Genomic DNA, 26,539 nt, shown 5'->3' on the forward strand with positions numbered 1-26,539 from the left:
GGCAGAGTCAGGAAGCACTTTATTCAAACAGGAGAACCGCAGTAATTTACCAGTGAAATTCCTAGAGGATCAACTGTCCTTTAGCTTTCCAGAAGCTGTAGACAGCTCTTCAAGAGGCTCGACCGAGGGATAAGTGCATCACAACATATGCAAGGAATTTAACAGTGTCTCGTAAGCTTGCTTGAGTTGCCATCACAGAGAGCAAATCGGAGAGTCGATGGCTCATGGTGGACAAATCTTTTTTGTTACTCTGAGGAATACGCGATCGTTACACCTAGGAGCTACGTAGCATCTTCAAGTGCCGCTGAACTACAGCTCCCATCAGCACCAGCAAGCAGGGATGATGGGAGTTGTAGCACAGCAACAACTGGAGGGCCAAAGGTTCCCCACACCTGATTCTATATCTTATCATCACTTTTGTAAGGAAAATAAAAATTAACTGCAGCAATAGCAATATTGCAGCTGAATTTATTACCCAAGGTGACATTTCAGTTATTCTCCATCTGGTAGACACTAGACATTTCCACTTCCCAAAGCTGTTGGGACCTCCCCAGACCTAATGTCCACAGGTGTGTGGGCTTTGTTTGGGTCCCCCCACCTTGTACATTTTACAGACTCTCTTTTCGTAATGGTAGCAAGATAAACAAAACAACCGTTCTAGCTCCCATCTCTTTGACCTGCTAAAACTAAAATATACAGAACAGATGAATTTTGTACTCATCTCCTTTTGGAAGCGGTAATCTGTTGGGGAGGAAGGCCCAGCCTCCCCACACATTGCCCAAGCCACACCTGTGGATGGGCTTTGCCGTTTTTAAGATTGGGTGCTGAAAGTTAGATATACAAAACGACAGGCAGAAAAGAGGAAACCCAACATAGGACAGAACCACTTGGGTTATACCAAAGTCCTTTGCAAAGGGTTCCATGCTAGTGCTTCAGCCTGACCCTCCAGGAATACGTGGTGAGGATCTGAGACTTTTTCTTCACTACACAAGTATAGGTCCCTTCATTGATGACGTTGGCTATGATGCTCATGTGGTCGTCATTCAGAGACAGGTATCCCGGATAGGAGTATTCCAGAAGCTCCTTCTCTTTATACCAGCTGTGAGGGAAAAGCAAGAGGGGAAGATCGATATTCACCAGGTTTGATCCCTTTAACCACGGCCTGGAGTCCTGGGTCCAGTTCTGGGCACCTCATTTTAAGGAGGATATCGACAAGCTGGAACATGTGCACAGGAGGGTGATTGGAACCAAGCCTTATAAGGAATGGTTGACTCCGTATAAGGCAGCTTCCTATGTTACCCCTGATGCTGGTTGTCCCTAATTCAAGGTAACCCGCTTTCCTGCATTGCAGGGAGTTGGGCTAGATGAGCTTTGGGATTCCTTCCAACTGCACAATTCTAATGATTCCCAAAGATCACATACAGACACACACTCCAAACCAAAAAGTTAAAGAGGCATGCATGCATGTCTGGCTCAGTCCTAAGTGAGATTACTTACTAAACTTTGCCTTTTTTATTAATGATCTTCTGGCCACAGCGGAAGGTAACATTCCTGCCTTCGGGAACAATCCTCGTTTTCATCCTCGGGGGAGGCGGAGTTGGCATCACCGTTGGGAATGGGAATTCTGCCAGCAGAACAAGGAAGGGAAGGGAGATCAAAACAAAAAGGACATATTGTCAGCTTCGAGCTACAGATTTAGGATTGCACGATTGTTTTCCTGTTTTCTTACTAATTTTGAAAATCGAGGAATCTTGGGAAAGGGCTGGAGTTCAGTGGTTAGAGCATCAGCTTTGCATGCAGAAGGTCCCAGGTTCAATCCCCAGCAGGGTTGAGAGAGACCCCAATCTGAAAAACTGAAGAGCTGCTGCCAGTCAGTGTAAAAAACACTCATAGAATTATAGGGCTGGAAGGCACCCCAGGGATCATTTAGTCCAACCTCCTGCTGCAATGCAGGAATCACATCTTAAGAATCCCTGAAGCAACTACCAGAACTACTGAGCCAGGTTCAAGGGCCTTGTCTTAACAAAGCCCTGAACAGCTCAGAGACCACATGAGCCCTTATATCTGGCTTGATAACCTGCAGGAGCATAGCTGGTCATTTCCCCAATCGGTGATGCTAATTTGAAATCAACACAAAATGCAGCCTTTAGTGCCATTGTCCCAGTCATGTGGGAACTCAGCCCATAGAGGTTCATCAGGCACCTTGTTTTTCCATTTTTAAATGCCTGCTGAAAACTATGCCTCCAGGCTTACGCAGGCAATTAACAAACAACAGTTATCCGATATCTGATCTTTTTTTAATGGCTTCATGTGTGGTTGTTGTAAACCACTCGGAATTTTTTTTTAAAAAAATATGAGTAAAGGTATATACATATTCTATTAAAAACTACATGATCATATTATCATTTATGAATAGCTTCCCATGAGGCATCCCATCTTCCTAAACGGTTTTGGATGTTGCATTCCAAACACCAGAGAGAGACTCCCAGCTATCAGGAGAATGTGGCCTGTCATTAGCTCCCATTAATAAAATATCAGCCCATTATCCTGAACAGGCCAAGCTACCAGTCTAGCAAAAGAGCATTCTCCCCTAGTGTCTATTGCTTATAAATATATTATATATCCCTTTTAGAAGCAGATATCCTGGAATGCTAGATTCAAAGCAAAGTATATTCATTACCTGAGCAAAAGTCGCAGCTATACGGACAATGTTTCTTCATAAACTTCCTGCGTGTTCTGCAGTAGCCTTTCTGAGACCATGAAGGACATATGAATATTCGATCTTTACAGCCTGAAATAGGAAGATTCATTAAAGGTGGAAATAAAAACTTTTAAAAAGCTGATTGAACTTTGTGCACTTTGATTTCAACCGATGTTAGTACTGCCAACGGAACTGTACCCACATATTTATTTATTGGAAGCATTTTTTTAATCCTGCTTTTCAGCTGAGAAAGGCTATACAGTACATGAGTGGCTTACAGATATCAGTGGTAAGACAGCCCATGCCTTCAGGCTTATGGAATAGCATAAAAGGAAAAGACATGGGGAGGGAGGTGGAAGAAAGCAAGCTCAAGGCACTAGTTACAGGGTAAAAGTTCCTGTAGTAACCAGCCGACATGAAAAACTTTGTAGAGAAGGAGTCCAAGGTAGCTGATCTTTCAGCCGCGCCTTTAATTTTTCTTTGATCCAACAGTTGAAAAAGCATGCTTTTGAGGGTGGATGGTTTGAGTGGAAGAAGCATATTCACAAATATATGTGAAAACTTGCCAGGTCACACAAAGGGTTAAGAGTCATGCATCCACTGCTCCGCCTACTTTTTTCCTCTGGCCCCGCCCACTTCTGGCAGGTGGCCCTAGAAGACAATGCAGCCCCTTGGGGGCTGCAAAAATGCCCCCCCCCCCCCCGGTTGTGTTTTGCATCCAGCATTGCAGATCCTGAGTGGAGCAGGAACATTCGCCTACCTCCAGGTTCCCTTCTGACCCCGACTCTTAAAAGATGCCCAGGTCAAAGGAGAAAGGGGAAAGAAATAAATAAACCAATATCCCCCCCCCCAAAAAATAGGAATATCAAACTCAGCTGGAGCCCATTTTGGCTACACAACTATCGGCACTTGTTATTAGAAGGAGTGAAATGTGCGACTGGGTAGGTGGCACAGGCTTGGCGCAGAAAGCAGTCCTTCGACGGCAAAGCCAGTTCAACCCTTTTTTCAAACTGTAGACAAGGCTGGCTCCTGATCCCTCCACTGCCAGAGCTATGTTCTCATCAGGCCATTTTCTCCTCGCCCCACCTCACCCTCAGCTGTAAATATAGCATTTCACAGAATTTCTATGATGGACCAGAAACGTATCATTTTCTCTCCCCAATACTAGTTTTCAGAGGCCCAGCCTCGGGAAATCTGGGGAAGTCGGAGCCAGTAGCTGCCAAACTGAAGACATGTGGTGCGGCCCCAGGGATAAATGCTGCTTTCAGGAGAGCAGAGGGAGCCACTGATGTAAACACGTTTCAGCAGGGGGCAGGCAAGCTGGCACTCAAGAAGGCAGCTTGGTGTAGTGGTTAGAGTGCCAGAGCAGGACCACACAGCCACGAAGAGCTCCTTGCAGGGCTAGCTTGGGGCCAGTCCCTGTCTCTGTAGCCTACCTCACAGGATTGTTGTGAGGATAAAATGGGGGGGGGGAGCCACATACAGCCTGCATTGTGTGTTGGAATTGTTTAAAAGGTGTTTTCCTAGAGGAATCATAGAATTGCAGAGTTGGAAGGGACCCTGGCGATCATCTAGTCCAGGCATCCCCAGACTGCGGCCCTCCAGATTTTTTGGCCTACAACTCCCATGATCCCTAGCTAACAGGACCAGTGTTCAGGGATGATGGGAATTGTAGTCCAAAACACCTGGAGGGCCGAAGTTTGGGGATGCCTGATCTAGTCCAACCCCCTGCAATGCAGGAATATGTAGTTGTCCCATACAGGATCGAACCTGCAACCTTGGCATTATCAGCACCACACTCTAATTTTAAAGTGTTAATTTTATTAAAATTGTTTTATCGCTGCTTGCCACTCTGGGTTCCTTTTTGGAGAAACGGCAGGATTATAAAGTTAATAAATAAGTAAATTATATGTCACCATGAGCTCCTTGGAGAAAGGCAAGATAGATATGAAATGATTTTTTAAAAAAATTACAACATTTGGCCCCTATAAGCTCATCATCTAGCCACTTTGCAGCCTCCCACTTCAGAGCCCCCTCCCCCTGCCTGAACCCAATCCACAAAGGGCTTTTTACCCCCTCCTCCTCCAGGGAGCCACCATTGCCACTGAGCTAGAAGCCAGTCTCCACTATCACCTCTCAGGCCATTTTGCACATGCAGCAACCAACGCCTCTTGCGTGAAGGGACAGGGCAACAGGGCTTAACCGTGCAATTGTTGGTTGAGTCCTTCCTTTCCCACCTTGCAGCCAACAATGCTCTCGCTCACCGTAAAGGCGGAAGATCCCCCACATCTCGTCCTGTGAAATGGTGTTTTTCCCAGTCAGGGTGGCATTGATGTGCATCAAGGCATTGGGGTCCAGGGAGTGCATGAGGCCCAAAGCGTGGCCGATTTCGTGGGCTGCAACGTGGACCAGGTCTGTAAGCCAAACGCCTAAAGAGAGAGAAGGAGAAAGAAAGGTGTGTGTGTGGGGGGGGGTATGAATAATCAGTGTCCTTAATAACACAACAGACCAGAGCACCAACCGGATGTACAAAGCCACCTTTTGCCGGATCAGACCATTGGGTTTACCTAGCTCAGTACTGTGTAATGTAATCCAATCTGATTTCAACCTGAGATCACAGTGATGCTCACACACCGGGGTCCCGAGTTCGGGTTGATGCCACCTTTTCACTGCTAAAAGCAGTCAGGAGAGTTGGATGGAGAGCAAGCCAAGCAAAACCTTTTACAATCTACCAGTTGGGTTTTATCAATCTGATTTGGAGGAAAGATGCCTTGTGGACTGTTGGCAAGAAGCAATCTTTAAAATGTCCATTCCCCCCCCCCCCACCCCGCTTGGCCCAAAGTGGAGGAGTTGTGAAATCTGCGGTGATGGCGGTGAACTAATCTATACTGGTCAGTTAAAACGTTATAAATGCATTATAAACATGTGACACCAGAAGGCTCTGCGGAACAATGTAAAATCATCAATGTAACATAGCATTGAGAGCTGTATAACTTTATTTAAAGCGTTTTTACAATCAGTATAGATCCAGCCGGTGTTTACGCACAATAAACCCCAAGGTGATGCAACACCTTTCTATTTTCTCCTAAATATGAAATGGGCTTGCAAAGCCGTCTCAAGACAGGACACATGGGAAATCCTTCCCTATCAAGCCAGAATGTGGATAGAGATGGAAGCCAACCATTCACATTTCACAAGGTCCGTGCCTCAGCAAATCTGTGCATGGAACCAGAAAGATGTGAGAGCCTGCAGTTAAGTGCATTTCCCTCCAGTGATTTTACAGCTCTGGGTTTTAACGGAGGGTTTCTACTGGTCAGAGCAACCCACCTCACGCTTGGAAACCACAACCCAGGAACTCGTGAACTGAATTTTATGGGCTGGTTTCGTCTCTTTGCGCCTGGCAAGGAGGGGGTCTCCTATGAGCCTAGCAGTCAACCCTGTCATGGGAAGCTGAACCATAAAACAAAGCAAGCAATAAGGACGAGGGCAAAGGTTAGCCTCACCTTTCCAATTGGTGCTCTGAGGGAGATAAAACTAAGGCCACCATAAGTTTAAAGCACTGTGATACTACTTTCAACAGTCATGGCTTCCCCCCCCAAAGAATTCTGGGAACTGTTATTTGTTAAGGGGCACTGAGAGTTGTGAGGATAAATCTCTTCCCCTCACAGGACTACAATTCCCAGGGTGGCATAACAGGCAATATCTTCCCAGGGAACTCTGGGAATTGTAGCTCTGGGAAGGAAAGAGGGGCTTCCCAACAGCTCTGAGAGCTCTTAGCAATAACGGTGTGAATTAGGAAGGTTCACCTTTAAATGCAATCTGACCCCAATTTCTCTTCCAGCTCTGTCTCCAGATGAGCTTTTTATCCAGCATTTATCCTGACCTGCTTGTACAAATCTTATGCGGCAGTTAGACTATGTCACTCTTATTTGTTTACCGGGCGGTTACACACAGTGCTATTTTTCTAGAAAAAGAGGTGCTGGAACTCACCATGAACACCTCTTCTTATAATGGCAATGGCACCCACTTGAGAGGTGCCAGAACTAAGTTCCAGTGAGTTCTAGCTGAAAAGAAGCCCTGAACACTCATCCCAATTTACTTTTACATGTCTCCCCATAAATCATTCACCCACTGCAAATTTTTCAACACATATCCCTGTCGCTTTCTTAACCGCCAAAGTTGATTTTTAAAAACAAAAGCAGATTTGCCACGCCATTTGATCTGTGCCAAGTGCGCCAAGTTCCATACCCTCCAACATTTCTCTGATGAAAATAGGGACGTCCCAATTGCATAATTTATACCCCACACATCTTATTGGGTTGCCCCAGCACTCTGAGCAGCTTCCAACATATATAAAAACATAATAAAATATTAAACATTTTTAAAAACTTCCCAATACGGGGCTGCCTTCAGACGGCTCAGGGGTTGGATAGCCTCCAACATTTCCAATGAAAATAGGGACATCCTAAGAAAAACCAGGACATTCCAGGATCAAATCAGAAACCGGGACGACTTTTCTAAATTAGGGACGTCCCTGGAAAATAGGGACACTTGGAGGGCTGAAGTTCTGGTATGTGTCCGAATGCTCATAAATTCTCCATCTGGTCACACTGTGAGGACTGTTGTAGGGTTAAAAAATTGGGAGGTTTGGAAAAAATAAAGGGGGCTGGGCTGGGGTGGGGACAACAATTGTTGCAGACACTTCCCGTCCCTATTAAAGACCCATCTGCTTAGCATTTAATGTCAAATGGAGCCTTTTAAAGAGCAACCCGGTCCGTAATGGAGGCATCTGCTGCCCACAAAATGTCCACGTCTGCAGGAAAGCTGGTGATCCAAGTGAACAAAAATGTAAACAGCCCACCCACCCCCACCCCGCTTTTTTCTCTCTCTTTTGGATGAGAATTCAAGGGAAGGGACAAGGCAAAACCTCTCCCCACTGATAGCACAACTGGCTGGATCTATGCTGGGGGGGGGAATGCTTTGTGCAACTGTGGTTGCAGCAGCCCCACTGAGTCACCGAAAACTGAAGCTGGAACCGGCTACCCCTAAATCTGGAACATTCTGTGTGCAGAACTCCTTCGTCAGCTCACGTCGCATACATTTTTCTCCCCCCCCCCAATGTCTGGCAAGACAGACGTTGAACCAGAAAGGGGGCGGGGAGCTGTCTAATCTAAGTCAACCCCAGTGAAGGTCAACGCATCAGAAAGCTTTGATGCTCCTCGTGGGAAGAGTCTGGGCACATCTTAATTGTCTAGCAAACCACTCAAGAGGATCGCAGGCAGTTTTTTGTTTTGTTTTTAACAGTTCCCACTCCCAACCAAACAGTGTAAGGAGCCCCAAACAAGAATAAAAATAAATCGATATCTTTAAAATATCTGTGATGAAAGTGAGGCTGTGTACGCATTACAGTATAGGCTTAAAGAATATTCCAACGTGCGCCCCCCCCAAAAGAATCCTGGGAACTTTAACTCACAGAGCTACAGTTCCCAACAGCCTTAACAAACTACCATTCCCAGGATCTTTTGCTGGGTGTACTCTGAAGGATAGTAGGCGGCCTCTGAGTGACTGAGAAATCCTGTGACCTGTATATGTATTTATTATGACTGAGTATATTTCCATAATGTATGCCACAAGGCTGAGTTCACACAGTATATTCACAGCACATTCAAAGCACACCCTTCCCCTCCATAATTATGGGCAATGTAGTCCCCAGAAACCCCATATAAAACTGCAGTGTCCAGAATTTTTTCAGGGAAAGAAAGCATATTTTTCACGACCAAAGGGACTAGAAACTTGTTTAAAAAAACCACAAAGAAACCCGGAAAGCACCTGCAAAATAACACACAAGAAGAGCTATGTGTAAATTCCCTGAGGAAAGGCAGCGAAATGGCACCACGTTACCCACGATGACATCAGCCTCAAGAATCGAGACACGCGATTCCCTTACCCTTTTTCCAGCTGAACCTCGTGTTGCCCACGATCCAGTATTCATGGTCGTCAAAATGGATCTCGCCTGTCTGAGGGAAAAAGGCATGTGCAAGCTCTCCCGTTGTGCCATCAAAACAGTGGTGGATACTGGACTCCAAGCAGTCTGTATGGTTTATGGAATAGAAGCCTGAGGAGAAATGAAAACGGTGAAATGGGTTCACTTTATAACGGTGGAAGCTGGTCCATTAGGGCCAAGGAAGCACTTTCCCAACAGCCTTAGTTTGCCCTCGGCCCCCACCTGCCCAACGGTTTAATTTAAAAAAGGAAAAGGGAAAATATTATATTGATTTTTCAAAGTCCAGTACTGAGGGGATTCTGGCGGTTCCCTCGTTGCGAGAAGCCAAGTTGCAAGGAACCAGGCAGAGGACCTTCTCGGTGGTGGTGCCCGCCCTGTGGAACGCCCTCCCATCAGATGTCAAAGAGAAAAACAGCTACCAGATTTTTAGAAGACATCTGAAGGCAGCCCTGTTTAGGGAGGCTTTTAATGTTTAATAGATTATTTTATTTCATTTTTCTGTTGGAAGCCGCCCAGAGTGGCTGAGGAAACCCAGCCAGATGGGTGGGGTATAAATAATATATTATATTATTATTATTATTATTATTATTATTATTATTATTATTATTAAAGTAAATGAAATCCCCCACAGCCAACAATGCCCTCTTCCCACTGCACCCTGCAAATGCAGTTTCTTTGTGGGAAAACATTGAGTGTGTAACAAAAGAATGCCATAAAGTTATCTTTCTGGTTAATGCCTTGACTTCCTTAGTTAATTTTTCAGCGAGTGCCGAGGTCCATACTTCTTGTTGCTACTGCGATTATTCCAAATGTCCTAGGGTTGTGGGAATATATGTGCAAGGAAGCAAACATCACTGTCCTAACTAAGACAGGGTGAACGGACAAGATGGCTGCCTAATTCTGAGGTTGTACACACATCCATGTCTTAAAATGCAGAAGCTGGTTTGAGGGAAAGTGCATCAAACAGGAGCATTTCTCAAGAAACTACAGGATGGATATGGGTTGTGGCTGGTGTCATGTGCCCTTGGTTTCAAATGCCAGCAGTGGGAGCTAGAGTAAACGCTAATGTGTACACAGTCTGAGTCAGACCATTGGTCCATTTGGCTTAGCATCATCCACACGGACCGCCAATGGCCCTCTAGGGTTTGCGACAGGGAGTCTTCCCTGCCGTACCTGGAGAATCCCCAAGATAGACCCTGGGACTTCCTCATGCAAAACCACTGAGCTGTGCCCTTTCCCCATATCAAAATGGTAACTTCAACAAAATGTTGCAGTGCTGTTCTACAAGGTGTGACCAGAAAGTTTGGTGAATGGTCACAGAAATTTGACAGCAAGAAGTATTCAAACATGCAATCATCATTGGAAACCCACAAAATGCTCACAATTGTGTATGGAGATGTAACTCAAAAGACAGTGTATGAGTGGTTTAAACATTTCCGTGAAGGGCAGCAAACCTTCAAAGATTACCCTCTATCTGGCAGACCGTTGACAAGCATAACAGCAGCAAATGTCAACAGAGTTTGTGAGTTATTGATTTTGTCCGTCTGAATGATGGCGGAAGAATTGCATATTCCACGTGAAATCGTTCCTGAGGTTACTGAGTTCTCCCACCCTCCATATTCTTCCGATCTGACCCCACCGGATTTCTTTTTCCAAAACTGAAACCAAAACTGAGATCTGCACTGAAAGGGCACAGATTTCCCAACATTTCACAAGTCCTAGCTGCTGTGGGGACACGGGTGGCGCTGTGGTCTAAACTACTGAGCCTAGTGCTTGCTTATTGGAAGGTCAGCGGTTCGAATCCCCGCGACGGGGTGAGCTCCCGTTGCTCGGTCCCAGCTCCTGCCAACGTAGCAGTTTGAAAGCACATCAAAAGTGCAAGTAGATAAATAGGTACCGCTCCAGCGATAAGGTAAACAGCGTTTCTGTGCGCTGCTCTGGTTTCACCAGAAGTGGCTTAGTCATGCTGGCCACATGACCTGGAAAAACTGTCTGCGGACAAACGTTGGCTCCCTCGGCCAGTAAAGCGAGATGAGCGCCGCAACCCCAGAGTCGTTCGTGACTGGACTTAACTGTTGGAGGTCCTTTACCTGTACCTTTTTAAGCTGCTGTGATGAGAGAACAGAAAGCAGTACAAAAAGAGGACTTCTCCAGAAATTTCCAACAGTTTTATGAACGTTGTCAACAGTGCATTGTATCAGTGGTCAACGAAAGAGGTTTAAAGACTGTCTCAAGGCAAATTTTAAAAAATGACAGAGTGCCTTAAGAACTATGGATGGAGGCTTGTAACATTATACAGGAGGCAGCAACGAAAACCATCCCAATGAAAAGGAAATGCAAGAAAGCAAAGTGGCCGTCCAATGAGGCCTTACAAATAGTACGGGAGAAAAGGCAAGCAAAATGCAAGGGAGATAGTGAAAGATACAGGAAATTGAATGCAGATTTCCAAAGAATAGCAAGGTAGTATAAACACAAACAATTGAGAAACACTGGCCTGCGAGTACTCCAATTGGAGAACAGCCTTTACCAAAGGTGTCATGGGCTTTGAAGACGTGCTAAGAGGAAGGCACGCTTGGCAAATCCACACCATGATCAACTCCCGCCTGGAAACCAATGTCCCCACTGTGGAAGGACGTGTGGATCCAGAATTGGCCTCCACAGTCACTTACGGACCCATTGTTAAAATTGTGTTTATGGAAGACAATCTTACTCGGTCGGCTTTGAGTGATCGCCAAAGAAGAAGAAGAAGTAGTATCAGAGGGGCTGTACTCTGAAGGCCTGTAAGGCTCAAATATTTCTCGCTGTCCAATTTCTGTACTCATTCACCAAATTTTTCGGTCACACCTTGTATGTTCCAGCCAGCCATGCCCTCTGTAGGGTGCTCCATTCCATCTTCCTTGTCCTTCCCCCACCCTGACAACAAAGCATTCTGTAAGCAGTGAGCATGTTTAGTCCTCAGGGGGCTTGCTGTGGGCCGTCTCCCACCCCCTGCCGCCGCCTTTCAGAGTTTTCTTCTGAAACCAGCACTATAAGAGGAGCCCCTACCAATTTTTAGGTCACTGGCTGCCCTCGGCGGCACCTCTCGGAAGCTGAAGGGCGAGACGTCACTCCACATGCGGAAAGCAGCAGACAGGCCCTTCCTTGTCTGGCTCTCGTTGATGATGTTCCTAGGAAAAGACAGGATCCTGGAAGGAAATGGAAATGAAATGAAATGAAAACAAGAGGCAGCTTTGGAACTGCCAGAGGGATCGTGGCCAGAAATGGCTGCTCAGCCCTACCCAGGCTTCGAAGATCACATCATATCACATACAGAGAGAGATGGGGGTTGGGAATTATAGGGACAGAACTACCCAAACTGTATAGGAATTTATTCATGTATGCAATGACAGCAGCAAGAATGTTACTTGCCCAAAAATGGAAAGAAGAAGCCGTCCCAACGAAAGAAGAATGGATAACAAAAACTTATGGAATATGCAGAAATGGCAAAACTTACCGGAAAAATAAGAAACCAATATTAAAAAAAAAACACTTTTAAATAAAAGAATGGAAATGGTCTATTGGATATTTACAAACAAACTGTAAACAGATAAGAACACTGGCAGGATCATTGTAATAACCTGCAGTTTTATATTTCAAGTACTGTAGATGAACAAATGAGTAAATTAAGATAATTTGGAATATGCAGAAAATATAAAAAAAATAAATTTAAGAAACCACAGAAAGAGGGGGAAGGAAGTCGAGTTTCGAAATGTTAAAATGCCGGTAATTGTAAAATTATTGAAATGTATACAATTGAAAATCATATTTTTTTATTAAAATAATGGTGCGGGGTGTGTGTGTGTGTGTGTGTGTGTGTGTGGCACAGATCCCTGCAAAGGGTGCCTGATTAAATCCTTCCTATTTGAAACCTTGGCTTGCAGCTTAGACCCGGGCTGGAGAAACTGTGGCCCTCCAGGTCTTGAGGATTCTAGCCAGCCATGCCCCTTTCCAGCATACTCCATTCCATTTCCCCTCCCATTAGGCTTCCTTGTCTGCCCACCTTCCAAATGGAAAGTCAGCATTGTGGATGGAAGACAGAGCCCTCCCCTTTATCGTTTCCAACCCTTCCCAGAAACCAGAATTCAGACCAGGAAAAGGGAGAGAAACTTACATTGCAATGTATTTCCCCCAAACAATCCCTAATCTGCACTTCCTCCAGTGTTAGCCAAATCAAAATGCTGTTAAACTTAGAAATTCCCGTGCCTCCGGCGCAGTTTGCCGAGTCCCCCCAAAAGTACAAAAATATGCGTATTTGAGGTATGCAGGAAAATGCGTATTCATTTGTAAAAACAACAGGCATAAATGTAATTTAACAGAGAAAATCCGTTGCAAAAACTATTAGTATTTCTACAAATCCTGGCCTTACTTGTACGTGAGATTGAAGTGGTCCCACTTCAGGTGACCTGGCGTGAGCGTGTAGCGTTTCTTCCGGCTATGGGGATGGGGTGGAAACTTGCCATCTCGGAGAGCAGGGGGAATTCCAGGAGGGAAAGCGTGAAGTGCAGGATCTGCCTTTAAAAAGCCAAGCCAAGCAGGTCAGGAGGAGAGCTCAGCATGTCAGCCTTGCACCAAAGCCTCTGGGTTGGGTCCCTGTTATGTGAGAGGCAGCGTGGTGTAGCAGTTAGAGTGATGGACCCAACTCAGCAATGATTCAAACCGGGATGACTGTGGGAATGAATGTCACAGAATTTGGATGAAAACTGAATCAGAAAAATTGTTCCGTGGCCAGAAAGGAAATCAATCCAGCAAGTACAATCAGGATCCGCTGTTTTTGCTCGGTCTGCAAACAATATGTTGTTCCATCTGCAAACAATACATAATTTATTCCTTGCCCCCTCACTGCCCAATTTGCAATGTGTTTCCTTTGCATTGAATGAATGGGGGGTGGAATAACATCATTTACACAATTAATTATGGAAGCCGTGTGATTTTGCCACAGTGAACAGGATATACCAATAGACAGAACAGATATACCAATAGACAGAACTGCCACGGATATACAGTACCAATAGACAGAACATTCAATTGGGAGGCTAAAAGAAGACTATAAGGGACACCTCATTCTTTTATGAAAATGCTAATGTCGCCATTCTGCCACTAGGTGACAGTCTAGAGAACAAGGTGGTTTGAGGGCAAAACTAACTCCGACCAGCATTTTATTTTTGTAAACTGACCCCAATCTGAAACACTGGAGAGCTGCTGCTGGTCATTGTAGACAATACTGAGCTAGGTGGACCAACGCCTTGGTACAAAGCCAGCTTCTTATATTCCTCTCTTCTGCCGGGCAAAGGGAAACCTGAATGTTAAACTAGCATGAGAAGTGGGCTCTGGATCTCAGCAGGGGAAAAAAACAAGCGGTGCAATTCAAGGAACTGCCAGATCCTGCCTTGGATTTCCCCCCTAGCTCTTGTCAGCAATGGTTAGTCTTGGAGCTGAGGCCAAGCTGGCTTAGTTGAGATGTTGGACTCAGACGACCTTTCACTAGGTACGCAGCCCTCGGTCTGAACAGCCCTGATGAGCTGCACACAGTGGAGGCTGGTCCATTAGGGCAAATGGGGCACTGCCCCACCAACCTTATTCTGCCTGTCTTTTTTATTACACCAAGTCGAGGGGGTGGCCCTGCCTGCCAGCGTCCTCCTCCTCCTTAGTCTCAGGGACAAAACTAGAATCAAGTAGGCTCTGCCCCTCACTGGCTCTGGCGCCACCTGCTGTTGGGCTCCCTGCCTTCTGCCCCATCAGCCTCTTCTGCCACATGATGCCAACCAACTCCCAGCTTCACGTGTTTTTTCCAGGAAAGGACCGTGAGCCAGGGAAAGAGCTGGCTGGTTCCTTAAAGAGCTCGGCTGAAGGCAGCCAAGCACAAATGGGCTTTCTTTAGGGCTGCCAGCTCTCTGGTTGCAGCCCCAGAGACTCTTGTGTTTCAGGGTCCTTTTTTTCAGGAGCTTGGAGCTGGAAATTTTAAGCATCAAGGCTATCAGCTTGTCTCTAAATCCCAGGCTTGAAATCCAGGGGTGGCTGGTGCACACTGGGGGCTGGTAGGTTGGAAGGCAGGGAGGCAAACACTAGGTGGCGCCAGAGCAACTATGGGCTGAGCCAACTAAGCCTATGTTTGTCCCCAGCCTCTTCCTCCCTGTTGAGTTGTACAAGGGGCAAGACCAAGGAGGAGGAAGCTGGCACCTGGATTGGATGGAAGTAAATGACAGTCAGAAGCTGCCCAATGGCAGGTTGGGGTTGGTGGGGCAGGCCCTCATTTGCCCTAATAGGCCAGCCTCCACTGTTCAAATCCCCACTTGGCTACAAAGCCCACTGGGCGATCTTGGGCCAGTTGCTCCTTCTCAGCCCTGCCCTGCTCTACCTTGCAGGGTTGGTGTCGGGCAAAAATGGAGGGTGGGGAAGTGAGAGTGAGCTATCTTGAGCTCCGTGTCTGTTTGCCTCCTCTGTGTAGTTGTAATAAACCGGCTCAATTAGCAATGCGTTGCAGGGGGTTGGACTAGATGATCCCTCCCAACTCTGCACTCTCTTCACAAAAGCAGGCGGCTTTGAAACATCCTACCCCTTGTGGAAGTGAGGAAGGGGAAATGCCACATTGAAACAAGGCTCTTCTCTAGCTCAGGATCTGTCCTGAAACTTATATAGGGCACACAGACATGTGCTTTTCCAATGCATCTGTAAGTAGGTCAAAAGTCTGATCTCACTCCCAAATCTGAAAGAAAGAAAGAAAGAAAGAAAGAAAGAGTGTGTGAAACTTCCATTTTTGGTCCCCTCCCCACAAAAAAAGGAACTTGCAGAGATGGAAAAGCTTCTGAAAAAGGAAGCCAAAAGGATCAAGGGGGTGGAAAGACACCCCCCCCCAATGAGGAAATGTTGCAGCATTTGGACTTTGGGACAAGGAGAGGTGTGCAGGATAGAGGGGCAGGATAGAGGTGTATAAAAATGCTGTAAAGTATGGTGAAAGGAGAGGCTTCCCCATTCCTTCTTCCATAATACTTGATTTTTGGGCCATCCCAAGGAGCTGGATGTTAAAAGATTGAGGACAGACAAAAGCAAGGACTTCTTCACACAATGTACCTTTAAACTGTGGAATTTTTGATGGTTATCTGTCTGGAAGGCTTTAAATTTAAAAGATTAGACTAATTAATTCATGGAGGGTAATTGTCTGGGGAAACTGAAGTTCAACCCATCACTCAGCCCTGAAAACTCAGTTGGCAATCTTGGGCCAGCTGCTGTCTGTCGACATAACCTGCCTTGCAAGGTAGTTGCAACCATTAAACAATTGAGAGGTGTGTGTAATAATAAATTAAATCGGTGGGCCTTACTTCTAATTAAGCATGCACTGTTAACCCCACCAGAAGCTTTTTCTGCCATGCCAGGAATCTAAAAATGAAATATCAATAGGCAATACTTGAACTCTTTGCTATCTCTTCTGCCCAGGCCAGTGGGCAGGGTTGCGGGACCCGAGTTCAAATCTTTGACCTCCTTGCAAAAACAAACAAACCCAAAACCCCAAAAACAACAACAAACCCACAACACCATGAGATATAATGTAACAGATGAGCAAATATTAAAGTTCCCATTCCATAGAATATGACCACACAACAAAGAAAAATAAATGGTGAAATGTAACAAACCTGAGTTCAAATCCCTGTCCATTGGGGCAATCTTGGGTCAATCACAATCTCTCCGTCTAACCTACCCCACAGGGCTGTTGTTAGGATGAAACAACCACCTTGAGCCAATTTGGGGTGGGGCGGAAGGCAGGATATTAAAGCAGCACACAATATTTGGAAGAAAACGGGTCGCATCTTACCTCAGTCTCTCTTGCTTTCGTCTCAAGCAAACCTTCCCGAGCAGCCAGTAGACCCAGGAGCGGAATAATGCATAAGAAACTCAAGATGCAAGGCCATTTAGGGCTTCTCTGCTTCTCCGTTGGTAGAAAGCCACGAGAAAAGCCGGCGGAAAACTTTTCCATATGCTCCATGCCTGGCTTTAATTTTAAAAAAAAACATCAACAATGCAACACAGCATGCAAGCGTCTGCAGCAGTGGCAAACTTTGCTGGAAATTGACAAAACTATTTGGAGGGGAGTGTTGAAGGGGGGGGGACAGGAGGGAAGAGAGGAGTAGACTTTACATTAAACTTTGGTTTGATGAGCCAAGTGGATTTAAAAAAATAAAATAAAATAAAATCAGCTCCTGCCAAGCCGTTTCATATTACTCTGTGATTTTCTGTTAACAGAGGAGGGAGAAAAGGGAGGATGGACCGCTGGACAGCCCAACAGCTGTGCTCAGGGAAGAGAGAGAGAGAGAGAGAGAGAGAGAGGCAGCTGTGTCTCAGCAGCTGGAGCAGGGAGGCGATTTATGCAATGACACCCTGCTCCAAAAAAGTGGGGGGGGGGAGTATAGGAGGGGAGGAGAAAGTGGTGGGATGGAAAGCAGAAGCAGAATCCAGATTCAGAAGTTTCCCTTTGGAATATTTCATCGTGTGTGTGTGTGTGTGTGTGTGTTCCGTGTTAGGAAACGGTGTTGTTCATTAACAGGCATCTTCTAGGAAGGCAGGGTGGGCAGAGACCAGTATGAGCATCCGTTTCATCTGGTTGCTCTGCTCTCAAAAGCTGGTAAACAGCACTAGATCAAAGAGAGAAAACGAGAAGATCCAGGGCAATGCCAGTAACCGCTGCTATTCTTACTATTCTTATTACATAGAAGCCTCATGCCCAGTGTTACTCAGGAGTTCTAAGAAACAGAACACAAAACAGTGGAGTCTTGCCATTGGTGGGATTTGGAAAAGTTCAATCCGCCATCTTGATTCAAAATGGCGCCCAGTTAAGGACTCAAGAAGAGCCTGCTGGATCAGACCAGTGGCTCATCTCGTCCAGATACCTGTTCTCACAGTGGCTGTCAAGATGCTTGTGGCAAAGCAGCAAGCAGGATTTGAGGATTCTCCCCTCCTGGGGTTTCCAGCAAGTGGTATTCAGAAGCATTGCTGCCTCCAACTGATGAGGCAGAACGTAAACATCACGTCTAGAAGCCACCGACAGCCCTCTCTTCCAAACGTAGCCGAAAACCAGCTCCATTATCTCAGGAAGCATCACGCAAAATTTGGATAAAACCAATGTGGTTCTAAAAGGTTGGGTCGGCCATCTTGTTTCAAAATGGCTTCCCTTTGTTTCTAAACGTCGGTGGCAACTGGCTCCTCGATCTCAGGACCATCGTGCAAAATGTGGTTCACCTTAAGAGGTGTCCAAATGCACAGAAAGTGAACAACTATCCAAAATATGGATACAGATTATGATCTCTTCGATTTCAGCCCCACCTTTTACCAGAAGGTCAAGGTCACAGTGCAAGGTTAAAATCTGCAAAGCAAAGTAGAAATATGAAGAACTGAAAGCAAATAATGTCGGGGTGGTGCCAAGTAACAGTGTGGTATAGTGGTTAGAATGTGCAAATGAGGACCAGGGAGAGTTGAGTTCAGATTTTTGCTCAGCCAGGAGGTTCAGGGCTAGCCAGTCTGTTGCTTGAAGCAAAGGTCAAGATGGAACCCCCCTCCCAAAAAATGCAAAGTGGACAAGGAGAGGAAACTTATGTCAGTCTTAGCAAGGCTGCAGCAGAGGTATGGGGGGGCAGGTGAGGCCGGGGGGGGGGTGCAGAAGGGGACTCCGGGGGAACAGTTTGGTAGAAGAAGGGGCGACCACCTACAACTTGGCTGCAGTTGCCTCTACCTAATGGTTGGGTTTGCCTTGACGAAGCTCAACGGGTGACTCTCGGCCAGTGGCCATCTCACAGCCTTGCCTACCTCACAGGGTTGTTGTGAGCACAAGAAACAGTGGGGAGTGAGATTTGTGCACTGCCCCAAGCTGCTGGGAGCAAGCTCTTGGTTTCAGGGGAACCACCAAACTCTAACTTCCAGCTGATGCCCTAGATGAGCAGAGTGCCGCTCTGAGACCTGGTGGGTATTGCAAATGTTGCCTCCAAGCTGCTTGCAGGGAGGGGCTGGAAAAAAAGGGGGCTGGGGCATAGGAAGCTGCCACCTGCCGCTGTCAGACCGCTGGGTCCATCCAGCTCTGTGCTGTCTGCACTGACTGGCAGCAGCTGTCCAGGGTTTCAGATAGGACTCTCCCAGCTTGGCCAGCGAATGCTTGTAGCTTCGTGGCAGAGCATTTGCCTTGCACCCAGAAGGTCCCAGGTTCGATCCCTGGCGTCACCAGGTAGGGCTGGGAGAGAGCCCTGCCTGAAACCCTGGAGAGCTGCTGCCAGCCAGTGCAGGAAGTACAGAGCAAGATGGCCTGACCCGTTATAAGGCAAGCTTCTTGTATACCTGCAGATAGTAGAGATTGAACCTGGGACCTTCTGCGTGTAAGGCTCTACTTGCTGATCTGCCTCCCTCTCTCTACTCCAGGCATCCCCAAACTTCGGCCCTCCAGATGTTTTGGACTACAATTCCCACCATCCCTGACCACTGGTCCTGTTAGCTAGGGATCATGGGAGTTGTAGGCCAAAACATCTGGAGGGCCGCAGTTTGGGGATGCCTGCTCTACTCCATCAGTGATGAGCCCTAAACTGGCACCACCCCAGAGCAGGGTAAAAGAAAAAAAGAGGATTATAGGAAGCAATGAGGAGATATAAGATACCATTACCCAGTTCTTTCCCCTGGAGCCTCCTTCAATCTGAGACAGGCAGAAAAGGCTGCAGTTTCCCCGGAGCAAGAGAAATGGCTTGCTATCCCTGGGCAGGTTAGGGTCATGCTCACGCCAAGGCGAGGGTGGAACGGTTTTCTTTCAAGCCAAAGAGCACTTTCTTGGAAAGCAAAGCTCTCTCGTTCCCCTCGTGCTTCGAGGCGGAGACAGACAGAGCTCCTAATATGAAGTTAGGGGGTGCTGGCTCTTTTTAAAAAAAAAGTCAGGAGAAGCGAAATGTTTGCTCTGAAGGCAAGATAGCCAAAGAAAACCTTTGGTGTTCGAGCAGCGGGCATTGCAGCTGGGAGGTGTGTGTGCCAGGGGAAAAATTAGATGGAGAAAGGGACTCTGGGGAGAGCTTGCATAGGTTTAGCAATTGAAGACTGGGAAAATAAGCCCCAATTCTCCTCCCTTGCAGGGAATTGATAAAAATCAAAAGGGTGGCAAGACGAGACTTGAATGAGGTGCAGTCTGCAGCCCCAGTGGGCAGAGATGCCTGAGTGGGGTTCGAAGCCTGGGCAAGCCGTCAAGGTTAAGTCTGTGATCCGGGCACAGGAGACGAGTTCAAAGCCTGAAGTACTCGTGCACAAGATCCATTGCGTAGGCCTGATGTGGCCCACCAGGCCTTTTGATCCAAATCACGAGGCCGTATTGGCCAAGTCATACCCACAAGCCACAACATCAAACGTGCATGGTGTTTTGCAGGCTTGGGCAATTAAGCTGCTAAAGAATCATGGGCGTTTTTTCTTTTTAAAGCCTATAATATAAGCAAGTTCATTGAAGACAAAAGGAACTTCGATCTGGCCTAGGCATGCTTCGGAGAGAGGTGGTGGAATCCCCAGGTCAAAAGTTTACAGCTTCAGATCCTAAGTGGGGGTTAGGCTTATCTTCCTAACCATAATGAGGACTAGCAACTTGTGGGCTTTCTTTAAAAATGAAAATTGATAACACTTTGCACTGCATTCTATCCCCTGATTCTATACCAGGCCAGGGCTTGCCCCAAAGGATGGAAAATAGCCCTGTCCTTAATTGAACCATGCTGTTACTTTCTCCATTTTTTTAAAAAAAGGAGAGGCTGGCCGTGTTTACATGCTTTGACACACAGCCATGGTAAATGGCATTACATAAGCAGCACAACAGGCTATTCTTAATTCTCCCTTCTCTTTAATGAGTGTTTCTACCTTTCCCCCCCTTCTTTCAATTTTCACATCTGGCTGTTTGACTTGGCCGGTTCTCAATGATTGTTGAATCCAGCTCAATTTAATTTTGGCCCAAGGAGAGGGGAAAATATTCCTTGCAACCTTGCATGTCTTTTTCAGTCCTGTGTCAAGAAGCGAGATAGAAAAGACGGCGGGGAGGGAAGGTCCTATGGAGGTATAAGAGAAAAGCCTGGGCATTGTGGTCATTTGAGGATGGGGGGGGATTTGATGGGGGGGAGTTCCCCTTTACAGGTCAGCCTACCTAAGTCACGCTTTCTGAAACAATAAACCAACTGAAAAGCAGCACTTGTTCAAAATTTGCACTTCTCTGAATTTTGCAATGCAACATACAATAATGTTTTATAAGGGAACATTGCATTCTCAAAATGAGCACATTAGCCAACAATGCAGACAAAATTGTGTGTACGTCAGGAAAAAGTACGCACAGATGGGTTTGCGCGAGGACTAAGGAAGTCGGTCAATCTGCAAACTGATGTGGAAATGTGTAGAATGAAACTTAATATTGGAAACTGAGCGAACATGTCATGGAGGCAATAACAGCACATTCGTGGTGGATATATACTGGACCGTCCCCACCTAATTCTGCTTTATTAGTTGGTTCTGCAATACTTCCCAAATGTTGCCGCACTATAGGGCAACAGAAATGGAGGCAGGGGAACAAGAATCCCTGGAAAATTTGTGGTACAAAAAGTTATAGGGTTTCAGCAGAAGTCACATCACAGGCACTGATTGGAAACGAAGCAGTGTGTGTCCACCTCAAAACTTTTGCAGTGACACCACTGCGAACACAAATAATCATGAGCGCACAAGGAAAGCATATGCCTGGAGGGCCTGAAAAAGATGAAGAACAAAAATCTAAGGAGCAATGGAGAAAACGTCTTCCGTCAAGAGAATTCCAAGAATTTTAAAATTTGTTTGCGGGACAAGATGTCCCAGACAATTATGCAGACCCACAACTCGCAAACAAATCTCTCTCTCTCTCTCGTCAAAAGCAGCAGGCTCAAAAATATATCTGAGATTAGAACGGAAATGCAGACAGAAATTAAAGAGAAAAACATCGAGACTTAAACCAGCTGCTTGCGGAGAACAGCAACACAGTTTATGTCTTTGATTCACTGCCCTGTTTGCAACCACAGCTATCTAGACACCTCTAGCAGCTCATAAGCAGGGAAGGAGGCAAGTGTCTGCTGCCCCCTGGTGTTTCTCCCTAGGAACTGGCATTCAGAGGTATCCTGCTCCTGTACAAGGAGGATCCACTCTTTAAAATTCTTTAATCTTTAATACCATTAAAATGTACTCATATTGTTCAGCAGCAGCACATGCTATTTACCCATATACTGCCTCTGATGCTGGAGGTTCCATTTAGTCATCATGGATAGCAGTAATCGAGGTGTGTGTGTGTGTGTATCCAATCCCATTTTAAAACTGCCCAGGCCAGAGAGAAAAGGTGTTACATGGGCAGGACACGATTAGACTCGCATACATTTCTCTCAATTCACAAAAAATATTTCCTCCTAAGGAAAAGGTTGGTGGTCTTTAATAAGCTACTTTATAGGTAGTGAGGATTAGAACCCTGGTCTCCCAGGTCCTAATCTGACATTCTAACCACTGACTCAATTCTGAACATTGGGAATTTCTGCTCCAGCATCTGTTTTTCATCGAACTTCTCCAACATCCCTTTCATTTACCTAGGAATTGGGCCCAAGCTAACACCCTCACTCCCTTCTTTGCTACTTATTCCTCCAAGGTAGGCCATGACTTTCCTCCTCCTCCGCTCATCACAATGCAAAGGGTGAGAAGCCAGCTCACCCAGAGGTTGGCAGAACTCTCAAATCTGTTTCAGCAAAATAAAGCAAACAAACATCTATCTGGAGAAAATGCAGGTGGTCACTATTCAAAGGTGGCCTTTTGTGCTTCCGATGGATGCCGCTCCATGACTTTCCCCTAGGAAAGCCAAACATAAGAGAATGGGAGAGGAGGAAACAATCTTTTTCGATTCCCAGAGGAGGAAACAATCTTTTTTCGATTCTAAGTCTTTGTAAGACTTGTCAGTGACCTTTGTAGGCCGCCCCGGGAGCCTGCTCAACTGGATAAATAAGCCAGGCTCCCCCCAAATCCAGATGCAGCCCACCTTGACATTTAAAAAATAAAATAAAATTGGCAAACTTGAAAGTGCACCAAGAGCCGGAATCATCCAACCCACAAAACAGCGAGTTCCCGGGGCTTTGTAATGAGCCTGCCAGGGCAGGACCTGCTTGATCGCACCACGGGCTTTTTCCGTTCTACAAAAATCGAGCAGGGAGGAGATTCTCCCTGCCTTCCTCTTCACAGCAGGCTAACCCCGACTTCTCCTGCCCTTCACAGCTGGGCAGAGAAAGGGAACTATTTGTCCGTGGTCTCTGAACACTCTCCGCCTGTTCACTCAAGGTGCACGTCTTAGCACTGGGCTAAGTGATGGAAGAACAGTTTGCTGCAGGGTTGGCCAGGGGTGGAGACAGCAAAGGGGAGAGCTTGCAAAACTAGATGCAGTCGACACCCGAGGGCTCCCCTGGACCAATGTCTTTTTTGTGCAGCATGTCATTGACAGAGTGATGGTGCACTGGTGGCGGATTTCACCAGATTTGTAGGAGGGACTCTCTGAGGGTCATCTAGTCCAACCCCCTGCAATGCAGGATTCATACAGCCCTGTCCACACATCGTTCTGCTGCATTAGCTGTTTGGTGATGCTCTCCTGATATGATCGCGGATGACAAGGGCATTGTTGCGCTCTGTCATAATCACTTATGTTTATTACGCACACTACGCCAAAAAGTCCCAGGGTCGCTTGCAACTATTTAAAATTCAAATTAAAACAAATTGCAGTCCCAGGAAGAGAGCAGGTGCTGAAAATCTATGTCTCTCAGGTGTCAAATGCTAAGGTTGAAGAGGTGCTGCTTACTTATGTTACTGAAAATGTGTAATTGATTAGATATTATATTATTATAATGATGTAGCAGCCGTAAGCCTTTTTAGCATGTAAATGGCAAATAAATAATAGAATCATCAAGGTGGGAGGGACCCTGAGGATCATCTAGTCCAGGGGTCAGCAACATGCAGCCCATAGGGGTCATTTAACCGGTCCACGAGCCGCCCCCGAACCGAGCCGCCCACTCGCGAGTCCCCATGCACTGCACTAAACTGGCACAGCACGGTGCAGAGACTCACTTCCATGGCACCAGAAATTGTGTCTGCGCAGACGTAGGAAATCGCGTCTTTGCAGATGTCGGAAATCGCACACGCGATCTGGCCCACGGAGGGATCTTCGCTGGAGTGAACCGGCCCAGGCGAGGTAAACCTTGCTGACCCCCGATTCCAGTCCAACCCCCTGCATTGCAGGAATATTGAACCTGCAACCTTGGCTTATCATCATGATGCTCTAACCCAGTGTTTTTCAACCTTTTTTGGGCAAAGGCACACTTGTTTCATGAAAAAAATCAGGAAGCACACCACCATTAGAAAATGTTAAAAAATTTAACTCTGTGCCTATATTGACTATATATAAAGTAATTCTCCCACAGCACACCAGGCAACATCTCACGGCACACTAGTGTGCCGCGGAACAGTGGTTGAAAAACACTGCTCTAACCAACTGAGCTATCCAGGCTGAGTGGGGTGGGCCATCCTCTTGGCCCCCTTTCAAAGCTACCTCACGACTGCAAATTCCATACAATAGAATTAACACTTCCTGATTTTGCCTTGTTTTGCTTTTTGCTCTTTGTCGGGTGGCTCAAGGAGCTGCCCAGGCTACAGAAGCCTCTCGTCGCCACCAAAAGCGCAGAAAACCTTAACTAGCCACCCTTCTGAGATTTCAGCCATGGGGACTAGAAACTTTTTATAAAAAACCCACAAACCCAATATCATCAAGGCAGCTGAATTCTGCAGCCAAATGCCACACAGTGGTAGGGAAAATAAGACAAAACACTCACCTTGCCATCTGTTCAAGTCGACGCATCTCACTGATATTGTCCAGAGTCCTTCAAAAGGAGCAAAGGCACTGGTGTTTGTTAAACCTGGGTGTCATGCCAACCATGGTTTATTGTGCCATTCTGGAGGCAGAGGATACAGTTCAGGATCCTCTGCTTGGTTAATAGCCATATAAGGTCCCATAGCTCCAAACCTATTGCCATGTGGTTGGTTCCACAGAATAAGAGTATGAATTAGCCCCCCATGGGAGAACCTCTTGTGAATGAAATATCCCCAAAGAGGGCATGGACAGGTGGCTGGCTGGCTGGCACCATAAAATGAGCACCCTACACTACCACATTTTACTGCAGGCTCCCTTTTATCAAAATACATACAGTTGTACCACGGGTTACAAACACCTCGGGTTACAGACACCTCAGGTTACAGATTCCACTAACCCAGAAGTAGTACCTCAGCTTGAGAACTTTACCTCAGGATGAGAACAGAAACCACACCCCAGTGGCACGGTGGCAGTGGGAGGCCCCATTAGCTAAAGTGGTACCTCACGTTAAGAACAGTTTCAGGTTAAGAACGGACCTCCGGAACAAATTAAGTTTTTAACCAGAGCTACCACTGTATAAAACTCCTACTCAGCTTGTGAAACATATAGCCGTTAAGGGATTTTGGGAAACCAGCTGTCTTTGGACCTCCCTCAGCTCTGTCCTCACGGCCAGTGTCCAATCAGGCTACCTGAGCAGATTCTATCCCAGCTGGCCATCATAGTAATTTTCGGCATTGGTGCCTTGTGTTTCCTCCTCCCTCACCAGTCCTTTTTCCTTGTGTGTCATGTATTTCAGATTGCAAGCTCCAGGGTTCAGGGACTGTCTCAGAGCGACCTGGAAAAATCAGGAAAGCGCACCGTTTGGGGCTCCAACTAAAATACATATTAAAAAAACAGTAGCTCCCCCCCCCATCACTAAAATCCTCTGCAACACGCAGAGACCAACAGCAAGGCAAGCCTAGCAAAGAGAGTCCCTGGGAAGTTTTGAAACAAGGTTCAGCAAATGCCTTGCACATTTCCACCAGACCTGTGTCAGGATCTGCTTGACCCTACGACTCACAGTTGCATGAAGAGTTTGGACGAGCGTGGCTGACTCAATTTGGTACGTTGCAGCAAACCATGGTTTCCCAACACACAACTGAACTGTGGCTTAGAGCAACTAGTTGGTTTTCATTCTCAGCCCCCACCCCAACCTACCCAAAACATAATAAATTATCCTTCTTTCTTTATGATGCAACAGCCTCTGCAAAGGGACTGTTGCGTTTGCTGTGGCTTGTCAACGTTCAGTTCACACCAAAGCCCAGATTTGGCTCCCTTTAACAACAAGGACAGTGTTAAATGCCTGAATCATTTGCACTAGGCATGGCCAGGGGGTGGGATGTGGAAAATGTCTTAAATCAAGGGTGGGATGGAGGGGGGGAATTCTTTGTCAAGTCATTTTTCATTTTTATTGTAATCTCTCGACTTTTAATAGATCTCTCTCATTGGAAAACACCTGCGTGTGGCATTTTGGGCATTTTGAAGAAATAAAAACATTTGCACTTCAACATAGAAGAATATTTCTGTTTCAGTGTTTTGGGTTTTTGTTTTTTTACCCAGTACCTCTCTCTCTCTCCCTCTCCCTCTTACACACACACACACACACACACACACACACACACACACACACACACACTGTCCATCACCATTTATCATATTGGATCATGGCTTTGTTAAAATAGAGGATCTTCAAAACTGGAAGGAGGCCGGGGTGGGTGGGAGAGGGGAATGTGTGGAATATTTGGTTGTGAGCGTCCTCTCTCCGAGGCCTGCCCCTCTCTCCAGGAAATGAGGAACCCAATTTACCCTCCACTTTTCTTTTTTAAAGTGCAAGAATACTGCTTTCCTTGCCCCCCCCCCC

The 26,539-nt window shown here is 46.3% G+C and overlaps 1 protein-coding gene across 4 annotated transcripts; it reads right to left on the reverse strand.

The window, feature by feature from the left end:
• Nucleotides 1-26,536, reverse strand: MMP23B (matrix metallopeptidase 23B). 4 transcript variants are annotated; one of them, XM_060276194.1, is made up of 10 exons: nucleotides 25,329-26,536; nucleotides 24,602-24,649; nucleotides 16,552-16,728; nucleotides 13,111-13,256; nucleotides 11,751-11,890; nucleotides 8,649-8,816; nucleotides 4,966-5,130; nucleotides 2,681-2,791; nucleotides 1,498-1,624; nucleotides 1-1,099 (listed from the first exon to the last, which is right to left on the reverse strand). In XM_060276194.1, exons 3-10 carry the CDS (start codon nucleotides 16,720-16,722, stop codon nucleotides 925-927), a joined length of 1,203 nt encoding a protein of 400 aa, XP_060132177.1. In that variant the 5' UTR covers nucleotides 16,723-16,728; nucleotides 24,602-24,649; nucleotides 25,329-26,536; the 3' UTR covers nucleotides 1-924. The 4 variants fall into 4 exon arrangements, with proteins under 4 accessions (XP_060132177.1, XP_060132175.1, XP_034976177.1 ...); XM_060276192.1 differs by having other exon boundaries at nucleotides 19,378-24,649; XM_035120286.2 differs by having other exon boundaries at nucleotides 19,378-26,536.
• Between the last annotated feature and the right edge of the window lie 3 nt (nucleotides 26,537-26,539).

Source organism: Zootoca vivipara, chromosome 6 (assembly GCF_963506605.1).
Source record: "Zootoca vivipara chromosome 6, rZooViv1.1, whole genome shotgun sequence".
NCBI lineage: Eukaryota > Metazoa > Chordata > Lepidosauria > Squamata > Lacertidae > Zootoca > Zootoca vivipara.